At 44.7% G+C, this 17,020-nt stretch overlaps 1 protein-coding gene across 6 annotated transcripts in view; it reads right to left on the bottom strand.

Moving 5' to 3' along the window:
• Window positions 1–17,020, bottom strand: part of Dpf3 (double PHD fingers 3) — a 287,741-nt gene that overhangs the window by 243,557 nt on the left and 27,164 nt on the right. For 5 of the 6 annotated variants that reach the window (XR_010044920.1, XR_010044919.1, XM_023566104.2 and 2 more), the window contains exon 1: window positions 9,489–9,559. The exons of the other annotated variant lie outside the window; for it this stretch is intronic. Coding sequence is in view for 3 of the 5 variants with exons in the window: in XM_023566104.2 (XP_023421872.1) it covers window positions 9,489–9,520 (32 nt within the window). In the remaining 2 variants the exon portion in view is untranslated. Of the gene's footprint in view, window positions 1–9,488; window positions 9,560–17,020 lie in introns of those variants that run through there. 6 annotated transcript variants of the gene reach the window in all.

Below are 17,020 nucleotides of genomic sequence, written 5' to 3'. Positions count from 1 at the left end.
ACCACGTTGCCTCCCCCTCTCCACCCCCTTCCATTTGACAGTGGTTTTCCTTGGAGGCCTAGGGAAGAAGTCATCTTTCTGGTTTACAAGCATTTACTATGCTCTGCCAGAGAGCAACGGTTTCGAGAAGGAAAAAGAGACAGACCAGAAACCCTTCCGGGAGTGGAAACTCCTAGCACAGAGAAAGAAGTTGCTATGCTCACTGGCTCTAAAGGTCGGGTTGACAATCAAGGTTGGCCAGGACATGACAGAGGATGTTCCAGAACAGATGGGACCATTCTTGTCAGCCCCAAAAATGTGTGGAGGCTTGTTGGATGAGAATAATGAGAGAAGAATGACTTTTTCTTTGTTTAATTTGCTTCTATAATGTTGTAGCATTATCTTATAACTTTGCAGCAAGATCAAATCTGAAGCTGAAGTTCCAAGGCTGGCAACCAAGACATAACTTGGTGATTCTGAGATCTAAGCTTCCCCCTGCATGAGCTCCAGAGTATATTGTTCTACAAAGAATCCACTCCTGCCACTGGCCCATTACAGCTCATCCTCCTTTTTCACTAGCAGATTCAAGATCCAGTTTGCCTTTACCCCCTTTCTGTCCTTGGTCATCTTGATGGAAGGAAGAGCCAGAGCCTGGCTGCAGACCCAAGCCCAAATTCTCAGGAAAGCACACCAGGCTAATTTTGTGGGTAGACTCACTTTAGGGTTGACAATGGGAAATAAACAATGGTTTCCCTTGAGCTCCTCTTCTCAGCTATTTCAAACTCAGACAATGAAAACATCCCACTGAGATCCCAGAGCTATTGACACATGGCTGGAGTGTAAGGTTTCCCTGAGAAACAACAATCAGACGTGACATGTTGGGACCAAAACAATTCATTTGTGTGTTTTAATCTTTAAAATAATGTTTAATAGATTAGGTACCATTGACTCCCTGAGAGGGCCTCACTTAGCCAGCTACAGAAAACTCAGTCTTCCCAGTAACATCTCACATTTGTAGTTTCCGTTGTTGAAACATTTTTGTGTTTATTTCATTTGGGTCCTGTAAGATAAGCAGGGCTGGGGACAGGACAGGGAGGAGAAAGGAGATGCAGCACCATACACACACACACACACACACACACACACACACACACACACGAAAAGATGAAAAGACAGGCCTGACTCACCCAGTCTGGACTCTAGCTGTCAGGCCCTCCCAAGTGCCCCTTCCTCCCTGTTGCCAGGCAACACACCTCCATCTGGCTAGGGAACCTTCACTCCAAGCCTCACCAGGCAACTTCCACTGTTCTGCACCTGGCACTCCCCAGCCCAAACCTTGGACACTCTCACCTTCCCTTGCTCCATGAATCCTTGTCCTCACAGCAAGGGAGTAGGTACAGAACAAAATCCTTCCAGCTGGAGATGGATGGAGGGAGTCCCCAGGTTCCCAGTTTCTTGTGTATTTATCCCCCCCCCCAAAAAAATACCCAATAATATTTCAACAGAAGGAATGGTGAAGAAATTGTATTCTCTAATACTATACAATTTTGTTGCCAGGGATTTAACTCAGTAGCATAAGCGCCTGCCTGGTAAATGTGAGGAAGAACTAACAGTATTTATTTTAACTTTAAACTAGAGATTACCTACAGTATCTAGAAATGTAGCTTGTAAATTTTAAAGAGTCCAAAAATGAAGAGAATTCAGACATTTAAAGAATTGAAAACAGATTAGATACCACCAATGTCCACAGCAACTTCATTCACAATAGGCAAAATGTCCAAACAACTCAAGCATCCATTAACACATAAGTGGATGAACAAAATGTGGCATATATATACAACGGCCATAAAAAGAAAGGAAGTTCTGATACACATACAAGGATGACCCTTGAAAATATTGTGATGTGAAATAAGCCAGACACAAAAGCAAAAATTTTGTGTGCTGCAGACAGAAAGCAAAATGGGCAAAATGGTCCTTGCAAAGGGCTGAGAGATGGAGAAAATGGTGACGGTTAAGGTTGTTTTCTTTTTCTTTTCTTTTTTCTGGAAATAAAACCCAGGACCTCACATACACTACTTGCTACACTAAGCACTCACTCTCTCTACCACTAAACTATTCCCTCAGCCCAGGATGTTATTGTTTAAAGAGTATATACAGGGTTTGTTTGAAATGATGAAAAAGTTTGAGAAATAGAGAGTGGTGATGGTGATATTATAAATATTTAGTAGCACTGAATTACACTTTTTAAAATGGCTAAAATGGTCCATTTTATGTTATGCATATTTCACCACCATTTTTTTTAAAAATGAAGGGGATTCCTCTGTCTGCTGGAAAACAGTATGAGTTTGTGATTGTTTCTTTTGGTTTAAGGCTCTGAATTTACACACCAGCTCATGTGCATTCTCTGCTGGATTTTACAACCTCTTTTTTAGGCTTGCAGAAAATCACCAAGGGAGCATTCAAAGAAAATAACAATGTTTCCCAGTGGAATCCGGAATGTCCTAGAGACATATCAATGAAGGTGAAGTAGTGAATTCCCATCTGAACACTGTTGATGCCCACCAGGTGCCAGGCCTCTCCACTCCCTCAGCAGTAACAGAGGCTACCCTACAGGAAGCTCAATGAGACATCAGTACAGGTCCAGTAGCTTCAGTGCATTGCAGGTCAGCTGGGTTCCTGCGGCTGACCAGATGGAAAGGAAATAAGCCCTTTATTTCCCTATTAATTGGAATGGTTACCAGTGTAGAGGAGGACTGAGGGATTGTGGGTAAGTGAAATCCAGAGGATCAGCTGCAGCCTTTATTCCCCTTCTCCTTCCAAACCTGCCCCCTCCACCACTACCAGTATTGGGGATCAAACCTAGGACTGTGCATGTTAAGTGAATGTTCTCCCACTTAGCTACCCCCGTTCACACAAATTTGAAGAAGGCAGAAAAGAAGGAGGAAAGAGAAGAGGAAATGGTGAGAAAAAAAGAAAATGTCCTCAATGATTCCAGTCTTTTTTCACAATCTAAAACATTATCTGAGTGCTTTTAAACATCAAATAAGCCAATTGGCCTTCTAGCTCCTTTTTCCTCTCTCATTAGTCTCTGGTTGTGGTGCTAATTGAGAAAAAAAGCATTTGAAAGGAAGAATCAGAGGAAAAGGCCACATTCTAAACAGCTGCCACCTGGTCCTCAGCCTGAGGCTCTGAGAAGGAATGGAAGTTCTATCTGGGTCAAAATCCCAATTGGGAGCACCACGTGGCAAGACCGGACCAGAAAAGATAAAATTCCAGAAGAGTCTCCAGTCTTATGATTCCCCTTGAGAGCCGCACTTTAAAAATAAGAATAAATTGTAACTTTGGCCACTAACTGTCATCCTTGCCTTCACTACAGTTAAGGGCCAGGAGGTTTCTGATTTGAATGGAATTTTGGCAATCAAGGAACATCCTCTTTGTTTTAAAGACAAGCAATACAAAGCAGGAAAGTTAAGTGTTCAGGGGCACAGAGCTAATTTGTCAACGGGCTGGGAGCAGGGAGATTCTGGATTCCTCTCCTGAGCTTTTTTCTCTTCCTTTACTCCAAAGTCACCAAAGCTACAAAAGAAAAGTTGTTGGTGAGAAATGCACCAGGAAGAAGGAAAGAGTTTGAGGCAGGGCCATGCCAGTGGCAGGTGAAAAAGTTTGAGGACTGGAAAGCTTTCTAGTAGAGTTCTCAATTGCAGATAATACAAACAGCAGATTTTTCAAAATGGGTAACAAAAAAGTCTCATCGTTTCATAGCAATCTGAGATGATTACAGTCACTGGATTCAAGGAAGGAAGTAGGTGAGAAGAGGGATTAAACATGTGTCATTATTGTTCTCCAGGCTCAGAATCAAGGCCGAGGTGGTGGAGGACTCAACGTGGCTATTTGAACCCCATTATTTGGGGTTCTGAGCTTAATCCCGTCGCTCCTCCCTACGTCTGCACATAGTCCCTGAATCTTAACCTCCTCAAGCACCCCTCTTTCCTTCCTCTGTCCTACTACTAGTCACCAACACATAACTAGAAATTCCCCACATTCTGGTTCTCCTTTCCCACTCCCTACCCCCACTAACACCTCCTAACCCCTGCTTTTAAAACTCTGATGCAAATCACCGGCTTCAAAAACCCTCACTTGGTGACAGTTTTATGATGCTACCTCCATTCATCCATATGGTTTGACAGACTGTGAAACACCAGCAACTGGACCAATAAGAAAAACAAACCACAAAACACCACAACACCTCATCTCTCCCCAGTAACTCACACAACTACAGAACTTGGAACTTACAGTAGATCCTATGAATCTCTTTTGCAGTTAAACAATCATCTTTTTGGGAGTTCCAGACCATGCAGTGGTTTTATCCATAAATCTATCCTGTCTCCCTCCCCACCCCTCAAGCCACTCTTTATCTTTCCTTGTTAAATATCTTTATACTCAAAGACTATTTAAAACTAGGGTCATACTTCCATAAGACTCCTGATGGAAAACTGTGGCTGGGTAAAAAATATTTCAGTGGTTGTGGGAATTTTTTTGGCTAGAAATTTGCCACATTTTGCTACACTTCTGTCTTCTAGTGACTTTCAAAACACTCAAAAACCACAAAAGTTACTTTGCAAAGGTTGGGATAATGAATAGACCTGGATGCTGTGCCTTTTTATGACCCAACTCCTACTACCACTACAATCAGTAGGTCTGCACTTTGAAAAATGAAACATCTGCCTCAGTTTCTACTCTTTTTCCTGTGTGTGCCCAAAACATGCCTATGGCACTTTTATTTTTTGCATTGATCTGAGCAGATGGCTCTAAAACAGCTTTACATATGATGGTCTTTCTTAAATATATCCAAATTCCAGTTACCTGAGTGATTCCAAAAAGTTAGAGGAAGATAAGAAATCTCGAACCAATTGCCAGGGATTTTGCTCAGGGATGTAAGCACCTGCCTTGGCAAGCATGAGGGTATGATTTCAATCCACAGTACCAAAAAAAAAAAAAGAAATCTCCAACCAACTTGCCTATAAATTCCAGCCCATCCTCTGGGTCTGAGAAGCTTCCAGTCCACTAGCAACCTCAGGTGTCCCCCAGGAGGTCTGTAGGCCAGTCTATTTTCAGAGATTTATCCTGGGACAATGCCTCCTGTTGGGTTCTGCAGAAATTAATCTCCTTTACGGGTATCTCACTAAACCCAGACATTCACCAAAAATAATGTGTGCTAATAAAGTGTGAAGAATTTAGGACTTTTTTTACAGTGGCAACCAAAGCAGATGGAGACGATTCTTAGGCATCTGTTGAGTTAACATATCTCAGCGTCTTTTTCATAAAGGGTTTCAGTAATGTCCATAAAAGGCTACAAGTTCACATAGTCTCAACCCCACTGCTCTCCATTTAGTACCTACCCACAACCCCCACTCCAACAGAAATGGTCAGGAGATTAGGACCAGGAATGTGGCCCCCTATGCCTTCCTCTGTGATAGCTAAATTGGCTGCCACACAAGAGTAAGGTCTGGCTTCTAACTTTCACATGCACAAAAACCACTTTAGATTAGACTGTAATCTAAACACTGTATCCAGATGAGAGACTGGATGAACAGATAAAGATTTAAGGTCCATCCATACACATGACCTACTGTGGGACTTTAGCTAAGCAAATATATTTACTTCTCTGAGTTGTATCTTTAATGACAGGGTTGTTAACTAATCCTCCAAAAGTAATTCCTTACAAAAGTTTTGATACAGTTATCTGCATGTGTACAGTTATGAGAATGACAAAATAGCTTATTTGTCTCATTCTTTATAAATAAACATTTAATTCAAGGTAGTCCTATCAGCTTATCTGGAATAATTAAATAATGATAATAGTTATTCTTTTCTAAGCAGACAGTTATAATAATAGATTCATATGTGCATAATCAAGTCTGGCAGAAGGTGGCAGACATTCCCAGTTAAGTGCATTGAAGCCACGGTTTTTATAACTTACTAAAAGAATTAAATTGTTTAAAGTTCTGCTTAAGATGATTTAAACTAAAATATTAAGATCAGAATTTACATTAAAAGCATTAGAGTCTATAGAAATCAACCAGAATACATGTTGTCTAATTTACACACAGACCTTTATCAAATTCATGTTACCTACGTATGTTCATTTTACCTTATGTACTTGTTTGTATATGTAAGAAATGGAGATGCCTGTCACACATCTTCACTCACAACACGATGTAGCTGCTAAATTAAATAATTAAATAATGAGTAATATGCATTTGCACATCACACATGTCCAACAGTGCTTTTAAATTCTATTTGTCCAGATGTGTCTGCTTGCTTGTGGGGCCACCTGCCGCGTCCCCTTTGTGATCTGATCAGTCCAGGCGGCTCCTGTTTCTGCCTCTAACACCCTGTTGGGCAGTAATAAGATGTTAAAGGCAACAACAGAGAGAGAAGCCAGGCTGTCAGTTTCAGAGAGAAAGAGGCTGAAGGGTACAACCAGGAGGAAAAAGAAAGGGAGTTGAAGGGAGATCAAAGACAGCCAGGAAGAAAGCCAAACTGCTAAGAAAGGAGATGTGACTTCAGGAGCTTGGGACCATAAGGAAGGTCCCAAAGCAAAGAGATTCAAATTGTGCCATCCAGGTAATCTCAGCTAACTGAGTTATTGAATTCTCACATGGAAAAAGCCTGTATAATGAAAATAGTCCATGCCCAGTAGGGAGAGCCCTACATAGGTGATGCAGGAAACCTAAGCCAGCTTATTCCCAGCACCTTAACTACCTCTACTTTATCCCCAGTCCTGGAGGAACCTTTGTGTGACCAACTGCTGTAGGGGGCGTCTGTGCTGCTGGGTTTGTTTATTTGTTTGTTTGTTTGAGGGGGAAAGAGACTTTGTGGGCGCACGGAGAAAATGCTAATGTCGTTGAGCTCCGCTTCATTGTCAGGAGGGACACAGGAGGATAAAAACATAGCACTCCAAACCATTCTCCCTCCTCCCCTCCTCCCTGCACCATCCATCCTTCGGCTTGATGTGTCTCCGTGCTTTGTTCTAATTTATCCCATGCATAATTTATTTATGTGTGTTTTGTTTCCTGATCATCAACTTCTAAAAACAAATGAAATATATAAGATGTTTTATAAGATGCGGTGTTTTCAAAATATATAAAAGCAGACGATGTCAGTCTCCCAATAACAACGTGTATGCTCCAGCGTAAGGAGTTTAGAAACAGTCCGGGTTATTGTTTACACCTCTCACCCCCATGAAAAGAGGCTAGGATGCAAAAAGGAGCTACTAATTATAAATGACCACTCAACTCCCACCTATAGTAGACACGCGGGTGTGTGCGTGCGTGTGTGTGTGTGTGTGTGTGTGTGTGTGCCAATAAAGAACCACAAACATCACATCATTACTATTTCTAATTATACAAAGTACAAGTACTGTATAATTCAGAACTACTTCCACTAGCCACCCAGGATTTGGCCAACTTCTCGTTTCTCTATTCCCTTCCCCCACCCTCCCAAACACGCGCTGCGCTCTTCAGTGGTCCAGGGGTGGGGGGTGAAAATGTAGCGATCGGGGATCCCTGGAGCCTAGAGCTATTGCGCCTGCCGGCGCGTAAACCGTAAGCTGGCTGCCGAGTAACAAGAGTACGGCTTACCCAGCAGGAAACCCAGCACACATGTAAAATAGATCTTTTTAACTCGAGTTTACCAGGTAGCATCAGTCGAGCTATGTGATTTCAACGAGAAATGGGGAAATTGCAAATCAGCTCTGTGTTCGGTAAAAAGTCACAGCATCAGCGATGTGTGCGCGCGAGCGACCCTGAGCGAGGATGCGACGAAGTTACGCCCATTTATTCTGCCTGGAAACATTTTTCTCCCCATTGGGTGGAACGCTGTGGCGCTCAAGTGCTGTGGATGTGGGCTTTCGAATAAGAAGTGAAGCCAAGAGCTCCTCTCTGATCAGCCTCAGCTTCCGTGTCTTCTTCACGTCAGTATATAATCTGTATCCCTGTTCCTTACTGCTGATAAGCTGGTGCAAACAGATCCGAATGCCCCTGTGCGTTCCTTTGCGTGAGGAACTCCCTCTTCCCCCGGCCCTCAGCCACCCGCTGCAAACCTGGTTTTCAACTCCAAGGGGAGCCCGGGGTTAGGAAGTAAATGCACTGAGTTAAAAGAACCAGGTCCATCAACGCCACACACCGATGAGAATTCGGCACGAAACGCCCATCCGCACCTCCCCCTCCCCTCGCTGGGCTTTCATCCCGGCAGGGAAGTCCTGGTCCAAGGGGCGCTGACCCAGAGCCCACGTCGCGCCGCGATACCGAGGAGCCAACCTCTGCCAACACCTCTCCTAAAAGCACCCCTCTTGAGCGATATTAGTTTTCCGAGGCCACCCCCGGCTCAGTGATCGAGAGCGGACTTGGAGGCTTAACAGTTCCACCGGCTGGAAGGAAGGAAGGAAGGAAGGAAGGAAGGAAGGAAGGAAGGAAGGAAGCCAGGATGAAAAGGAGGAGGAAGGCAGGCAGGAATTGGCTGCGGGACCCGGGGGCTGGCCCCCGCGAGTCATCTCCCAGCCCTCCCCCGCAACCCTCGTCTCGGATCTGGGCGTCCGCTCAAAGTCTCCCCGAGGCGGCCAGCGGCACCTGCCTCTCATTGGGACCCGGAGCCCAAACAGCCTATCCGCCCGCCTCGGCTCTCCACCCAGAGGAGGCAAGAATACCATTCATAAGACCTGCAGCTTCCCTTCCTCCAAAGCAACCCCAAGTTAACCCGCGTCATTAATTTACTCCAGCCAGTTCGCCCATAATTACGCAGACACACCGGCGACCGCCCGGAGCGCATTCAGAATCTGGAGCTGCTGGAGCAGAAAAGCCCGGGGCAACCAACCACCTGGGCTTCTGGGACCCGCGGTCTCCCAACTCCGGAAGGTTTACACAAACTCCCCACGAGAAATCGGAAGGCAGAAAGCGCCCTGCAAACTCCCGAGCCTCCGCGGTCGGTCCGCTCGCCCCGGCACGCCGAGTCCCCTGGTGGGGGCTCTGGCCTCCAGGGGCGCCGGGCTCAGTCAAGTGCACCGAGGCGGCCTCTGCCCGGAGCTGCGGCCCCGCTCAGCCGCCCCTCGCGCGCCACTCGCAGTCCAGAGAGCCAGGAGACTCAGGGGACTGTGCTGTCCCCGGGCTGCCCAAAACCCCCCTACTAGCGCGCGGGAGCGCCCGACCACCCTGCTGATAACCTCTCTCTCTCTCTCTCTCTCTCTCTCTCTCTCTCTCTCTCTGTCAGCCAATTAAGCAGGACACAAATGTAACAATTTTCTTTTTGTTAATTGCATCTCCTGACATTTCTGCGCGCTGCGAGAAAAAAAAAAAGATGAAGAAGTAAGAGCAGAAAGAAAAAAAGAGAAGCCCCGCCGCAGCTGGAGGCGCCTGCAAGCGCCATGCATTGGCAGCGCTCCGCACGCGGAAGGCGCCTTTTTTTTCATATTGAAACCACGCGGAATATGTACATTTTTTAGTCTTACTTACGCTTTCAGGGGGTTGTGAATGACAGTCGCCATTTTGCTACAATGTAACAGAATATTGTCTGTCTCAGAGTTCTAAAGGTTCGCTCAGGGGAAGCGGTAGGCCAATCAGAGCACGGGATACCGGCCCGCCGACCAATCATCGCGGCTGGTCGCCAGGTGGGCGGGGCCTGCGCGATGGTAGTTATTAGGGGAGCTGTCAAAGCCCAGAGGTCACTCCCTTTTGTAGAGCCCGACAGCGAGCAGGTCTTAAAGAGGCAGTACCGCGGTAGCAGCTCCTTTTCCTACGGGGACAAGTGGAAACGCACGGGAGAGCATTCTAGCTTGGTTTTAGTCCCTACTTTTCTAAATAACTGCAGAGAGTTTGCGCTCCAGGACAGAAATATTTACATACTGCTGACAAACCACTGAATTCCATACATTAGTTTTGGATTTTGCATATCACCGTTTTTAATCCCCCCGAAGAGTCAAGCCCCGTGCACCACTGCAAAAGTTGGAAGGCTGCAGTTTCGCCTGACAAATTACTACACGTGTCCTGCCGATTAATGCTCTGGGTCCCGCGGCTTTTTAATATTCTTGTTCCCAAAGTGTTTTCTTTATCTCTGTCACCTCTCTCTCGGTTTCTTGGAACTGCCGCCTCTGTTTCTGGCTACTCCAGGGCAGCGACTCCCCTCCCCCTGGACTGTCTCAATGTCAGGCTCGCGCTCTCTGCAGCCAGGGTTTTCGTTACGTAATTCCCGGTGGTCACTCTGCGCGGTCCCCCACTACCACCGCTTCTGTTCTCCACCCTCCCCAGAAACTTCCGAAAGGATCAGAGTCTGGCCAGTGGGAGGGCTGGCCGGAACCTGGTCTCTGACCTTTAGGCTTAGGAGTAAGAAAGATTTAAAGCAACTTTTGGCAGCGTTGTTTTGTACTAGAAAAGCGAGGTAGAAGTTGCAGAACCTGGACTGGGTGTCGCCCGAATCCCATCGGGGAGTGGCACGCGAAATTATGGAGTCACCTTTCACTACTTAGATAGAAGGCGAAAGGAATTTGCTAATGAATAATCCGATGTGACCCGAGGCACCAGAGAGCCTGTGTCTGCTTCAAGTACTTGCGAATTCTTCACTAGCGACCCCTTGACAAATAAAGAGACTTCTGTGAAGTCTAGTCTGCACGGGGCATCGGGGAAGCTCCGGGTGGATGAAATCGCTCTAAATCACCAAGAAGGCAGGAGCCTCGTTAGCATATAGAAGTCTGGCCAGCATCCCAAAGCTGTTTAATCAGGTCATATAGCTAAGACCGTGGGGGAGGGGTAGAAAAGAGGCCCAAACTGCCAGTTCTCAGCTCTGCCCTCCCACTTCTTTTTGCTCCTCTCCAGGTAGTGGTAAACAGTAAAACAAAACAAAACAAAATATCCCAGAACTTCCAGGGTTTGAGGCCCACACTGCTGGAGATACAAATAAGCACGAAGAGGCTGAGTCAGTACACTTGTAACAGACTTGAAATTTTTAACCCTTTCTACCTACTTGGTGTCAGTGTCAAATTTCTACAAATTTCTTTGTAAATTCTATGTGTTGCCTCTTGGCAGAAGTTATAGTTTGAAAAAGTTATCAACTTTTCTAAAAGTAAAGTTCGAAACTCCCTTCTTTATATTAATGTATCTATGACTTGAAAGCTTGCACTTTGCTTGCTCTGGGCCTGCCATCATTGGGAAGCAAGTGTAGACTCTAACCCAAGACAGCCAGTTAGACTATCAGGCAGAACTCTCACCAGTTCTCAGGAATTCCAACAGTGCAGCGATTCAGAATGAAAGACAACAACTTTTCATATACGCAGCCTGAAAAACAAAGTGGAAAATGTAGTCTGCCTTGGATATGACTGACAATTTAATGTGAGAAGAGAGAAAAAATAAGTTTATATTACATACTAAGGAAAAGCACACCCTAAGCATGTATATATCTTCTTTTGTGTTAAGATTCTCCTACAGAGACCAGTATAATTCCTAATTTACCTAAAATCCAGATTGGTGATAGAGTCTGTGCTTAGCATGTATGAGACCCTGGATTCAATCTCCAGCACCAAAACAAAAAGGAAAAAAGTGAAATTGTCTATCAAAACATAATGAAATCATGTTTTTTCCAAAGCTCTATCGATACTCATATATTTGAATACACTCCCTTATATCCCAAATTTTTGCCTTGGCTTAGTGGATGAGGCAGCTTAATTTGGAGGGTAGTGGGGACCCAGAATAATCAATCACTTCTGCATCTCAGCTGGAGCTTCACTGTCCAATGTAGGAACCATAAATTACAGGTGGCTACCGAGTACTTGAAATTTGGCTAGTTCTGAGACTTACCACAGTCAAAAATACACACCAGATTTCATAGGCTTAGTAAAATATGAAGGTAAAATAGCTCATTAATAACCTTTATATTGATCACATGTTGAAGTGATATTTTAAATTTACTTGGTTAAATAAAATCTATTAAAACTAATTTCACTTATTTCTTTTTTACTTTTTAATGTGGCTATTAGAAAGTTTTAAATTGCACATGGAGACTAGGATTACCTTTTTAATCATAGGGCATTTCACTAGACAGTATGTAATGGGGGGGGAGTAGGGAGGGCATTCTTTGTGTGTGTGTGTGTCTTTTGTTTTTTTTTTTTTGTTTTTTGTTTTTTGTTTTTTTCAGTACCGCGGATCGAACTCACGACTGCCTGCTTTCAAGGCAGGCGCTTATGCCGCTGAGCTAAATCCCCAACCCCTGGGAGGGCATTCTTAATCACATTCCATGTAGCTTTCTGTAATTCATTCTTGATCATGAACAAAACTCCTTGGCCCAGCTCAAGTATGTATAGAATACCACCCTTGAAAGGAACAACACTTTACAGTGCAACTAGGGACCCAAGAATCTAAACTGCAAGGGACACCATCACTGTTTACTCCTAAAAAGTTCAGAAGTTGCTTCAGCAGACAGAGCCAGAGCTATGAGGAGATGCCTGTACAGAAGCAGAAAAGTTGCAATTGCCTAGGAAATACCCATCATTCCAGCACAACTAAATACACGGAGGAAATCAAAGAAGCCACTGGTCTTTCAAACAACCAAAGGGTTCATTTGAAAGAAACTAAGTGCCCAGAAACCATGCAAAATCAATGCTGTTCTTAAAGAGCTCTGAAAGCTGGAGGGGTTTTTGGGTCCTGTGGATATTACAAACAAACACAAGCCCACCCTCGATCCCTCCACTCATCCACAGCACCACCAGGCCTCTGTAGCTGGTTGGTCAGGACTGGCTCCTCAAGATCTAGAACAAGCTCTGACATGTCCTATGCACTGAGCCAAAGAAGAATCCTTTTTTTTTTTTTTTTTTTTCCCTAAGAGGAATTCTTTTGAATACAGTGGGGCATCAAAACTGCTCCCTGGTTTTCTCTCACCATGAAGGATGTAGGTAAAGGGGTTCTTACTCCTCTCATAATGTCTCAAAGTATGCATCACAGCGCCACCTCCAAAAAATTATGGGTACAAGAGATGCTCCTAAGACCAGCCTAGAAAACTTCTTGCTTCATGATGGAGTCAAGTAGAAACAATGCTTGCTGCTTCCCACTAACTTTGTTCATTCATTCATCCATCCCCTGCAGGCTTTCTCTGAAGAAGGCATTGTGCTAGGCACAGGTGGCAGAATAAAAATAAACCAGACACGGAAACAACCCTCAAAAAAGCAATTTTCATCCATCTGGAGAGAATAAAGATAGTAAGCCCAACTCTACAAGCGAGCAGAGCAATTACTTGATGTGACTTAGAAACCAAAAGAAGGCTCCCAGCGGTCTTCTATTCCTGGCCTCGTGCCCACAGTCCCAATGGGTGCATCCTTGAGTGACTGTTGGACGCGTTCACTCTGAGTTTTGAAGATGCCAAAGTATCAAGGTTTGCATATATTAACATGAAACAAAGAAATGGTGTATGTCAGAGAACCCCAGCAGAGGGTGAGAGTAGTTCTAACATTGGAGGAAGGAAAGGCTTCATGAAGCAGATCACATCTAATTTGGGCCTTACTTGAGGAGATCTTAAAAATGAGTCAGGGTAGGGGCTGGGGATTTAGCTCAGCGGCATAAGCGCCTGCCTTGCAAGTGTGTGGTCCTGAGTTCGATCCCCAGTACTGATAAAAAGAAAAAGACCAAAAAAAAAAAAAAAAAAAGAGGGAATGAAACGCCTTCCAGACCAAAATTACAACCAGCAACAGCTAATTCAGACAGCAAATATTTGTAGATTTCCTTCTGCAGTGCCTTGAGATATGAAGCGACCTAAGACAATCTCCAGCTAAGGGTTATATTTGAAAAAAAGGGGAAAGTGGAACATGCCAGGCGCTGTGGTGACCGGACAAGGAACATCCAACAGACAGCAGAAGCTCAGGTTGTCCCCCTAGAAGGAGGGATGCCTGGGTTGAGTTCCAAATGACCTGGAAGAGAGAGAGAGGGATGCCCCTGCAGAAATGGCATCGCCCTTAGAGAAGTGGGAGAGAACACTGTGATTTCAGGGGAACCCCTTGGAAAGAAAGCCATTGCAAGAGAATAAGACAGACAAAGCTGAAGAAACAAAAAGGAAGTGTCAGTATAAAAAAAGGTAGTGTTTTACCCGGGAGAAAATCAGCCAAACTGGAAGGTTTAAAACCAGGGCTGAAAATGAAAAGGATTAGCCTTTTTAGAAAGGGTGTTTCAGCAGCAGCATGACCCTGGATTGGAGGAGCCTGGGCTGGAGCCCCGCAGCCTTGCTAGAAGGTTGTGGCAGTTAAGGCTGTAGTTTGAGAAAAGGGTGGAATCAGTGATATCTGGGGAAGTAGAATTTATGGAACTTGGTGACCATGCAGGACACAGGTGGGATGCAGGACAATGCTCATGAAAGTGGACCCCAGTCAGCTCCACTACAGAAACGGAGTCATGACCAGGGGCTGGAGGCCAGTGCGTCACTGGGGCTGCTGGTGAGTGGGACATGCTTACCTCCCAAGACCTGAACATCCAACCTCCACGCCTGTATGGAGATAAATTTCTTTCCTTGGAAGAATGGCGACCCGAATTGAGACTCTCTTGCACTCCATCCCTAACCCCGAAGTTTTCCTTCTCTTGGTAGACTCCACATTCATCTTCATCAAGGGCCCCTTCCACACTCCCTCCTGCTAATCCCTCCTTTTCCCTCTGCACATGCTCTGCAATGGCTGACAGAAGTTCCTCCTGGAAAGCTGCATCTAAGGGTGAAGTGTAGGGCACCCCAAAACCATTACAAGAAAAACACACACACACTGCACATAAGCACAAGCAGTGGCTTAGCTAAAGTCTCAGGCACCAAGAAAGACGGCCACATATAGGATATTTTTACCTAGAGTTTTCTTCACTCAAACCACACCAAGTAATCATGATGTGCTCTAAGGCCTGGCCCCAACACCTTTTCTACCTCACTAAGGCCAGACTATAGAAGTGGCCATGGTTCTCCTTCCTGATAGAGCTGCCAGTTACAGAGCTATCCGCCTGTCTTTTTTTTTTACATCTCTTTACTCTCCTCTACCTGCCAAGTCTGAATTTGCCAAGTCCTCCCTTGGCTCATCCAAATGGACACTGTGTGGATGAAATCCTGGAAGCTCTTACATCCAAAGTCAAAGCAACTGGCAAGGAGCCCTGAAGAGAGGGACAGAATGGAGCAGAGGACAAACAACTGTCCACCATTATCACCATGGGAAATGACCAAAATATAGGTGAACCAAATCCCCCCTAAGACTATGTCTTAGGAATAAATGCACCCCTTGACCAGTCCCAAGTAATCTTTTCATCTGCAAAGGTGACTGCCCCAAGGGCCCCCACAGAGGGTTTCTGCAGTGTTGCTTTAAGTGTGGTGACACTCAGAAGCACCTGTTTCCCTCACTCACCCCCCTTACATGACCTCAGGCTTCTACTCTGTCATGAGGCAGGAATCATCCAGGAGAAGTCGAAAGCCAAGCACAAGAGGGCATATTAAGTCTTGTTGTTCTGCAGATATTTACACCACCATATAAAAATAGGTGTCCAAAAGCAGGAGAAATGGACAGAAGCCACAGGACCCAAAATGTTCCACACTCTGGCAAAGATGGGAACATTTGCCTGCTGAATTAAAGCAGGTGTTTTCTATTCTCTGACAGCTTCAGGCAATGAACCCTGGATCACATGGCTACAAAAAAACCTAAACTCTATGTTTATTTCACTCCAGGGACAAAAAGGATGGAGTAAAGAAATGTTCCTAAGTGGGGCGTGGTGGCACATGCCTGTAATCCCAGCACTTGGGAGCTGAGGCAGGAGGATCATTGCAAATTCAAGACCAGCCTAGGCTACAAAGTGAGCTCAAGGCCATCTTGATCTGCATAGGGAGATCTTGTCTCAAAAAAAAAAAAAAGAAAGAAAAAGAAATGTTCCTAGAATCAACATAGGGCCTGGTGTTTTTAAATGCATCTAAGCCAACAGGAACTACTAGCCCAGAGATTCTCGCCAGAGCAGCCTGAAGTTCTGGGACAGAGGCACATCCTAGACATCACAGTTTGAAAACCACAAAGAAGAGAAGAGTGGATTAGAACAGAAGAAATCCGTGAGGTGGGACTGCTGGGAGACGAACAAAAATAGGAGCCATTTTGGAAAAGAAAAAAGGCAAAAACCCAGGAAATGGGGGTTGCTAATGACCTAGGCAGCAAAGGAAATTCATTTTCTGTACCCAGATTCCCTAAGTCATCACATGTTCTCTGGGATCACCAAAATACGGCAAATTAACCCTACACAACAGGCAAAAATGTGTACAGCTTCATATTATACGAATTGGAGTTCAATGATCAAACAACAGTTCTCTAGATACAAGTGGGCTCACTAACTGTGATTCTAAATGTGGCTGTGTTTCATCCAGAAAGCTTTTAATGAAGCTGATATTAAATATTTTCATCTTATCAATTCGGCTGCTTGAATTTAAACCTATTTGCATTGAATGGACCTCAAGTTAGTCACTTGCTGCTTTGGGCTTTTGCAGAGTTTTAACCGTAACTCTATTAAAATATTTGTATCTTCGTATGCATCTTATTTTCTGTTTCCCTGCCCCACGAGATGTGGAACAGCAGGTACAGTGACCAGAACCCTCCAGAGATTAGCCAGGGCCTAGAAGATAACTACTAGTTGGTAGCTAAAATAAAAACATCTACATCTACATCCACGTCTACATCTAGTGATAAGAATTCCACTCTTTAAAAGAAGGAGGGAGAGGAAGTCATCTCCGTACCTATTTAGGATGGCTAGAATCCAAGTCAGTTAAGAAACTTTGTTGGAGATGTGGGGAAGTTAGATCATACGCTGATGATCAAAAGGCCAAACTATTCTTGAAACCAGCATGGCATTTCCAGAAATGATGAAACACTGAGTTACCCCATGACCCAGGAATTCCACTCCTAGGTATAAGAAATGGGCATATATGTTCTATGTACAATATAGACATCTAAGAGAAACGAAAAGACAGGTTCATACAACTCGTAGCTGAATATTAGTAGCAGCATTATTTG

Source organism: Cavia porcellus, unplaced genomic scaffold (assembly GCF_034190915.1).
Source record: "Cavia porcellus strain 051 isolate PalLab524CR breed Dunkin Hartley unplaced genomic scaffold, mCavPor4.1 scaffold_31, whole genome shotgun sequence".
Taxonomy (NCBI): domain Eukaryota; kingdom Metazoa; phylum Chordata; class Mammalia; order Rodentia; family Caviidae; genus Cavia; species Cavia porcellus.
Note: the sequence above shows the minus strand (reverse complement) of the source record. Positions and strands in the feature narration are given on the sequence as shown.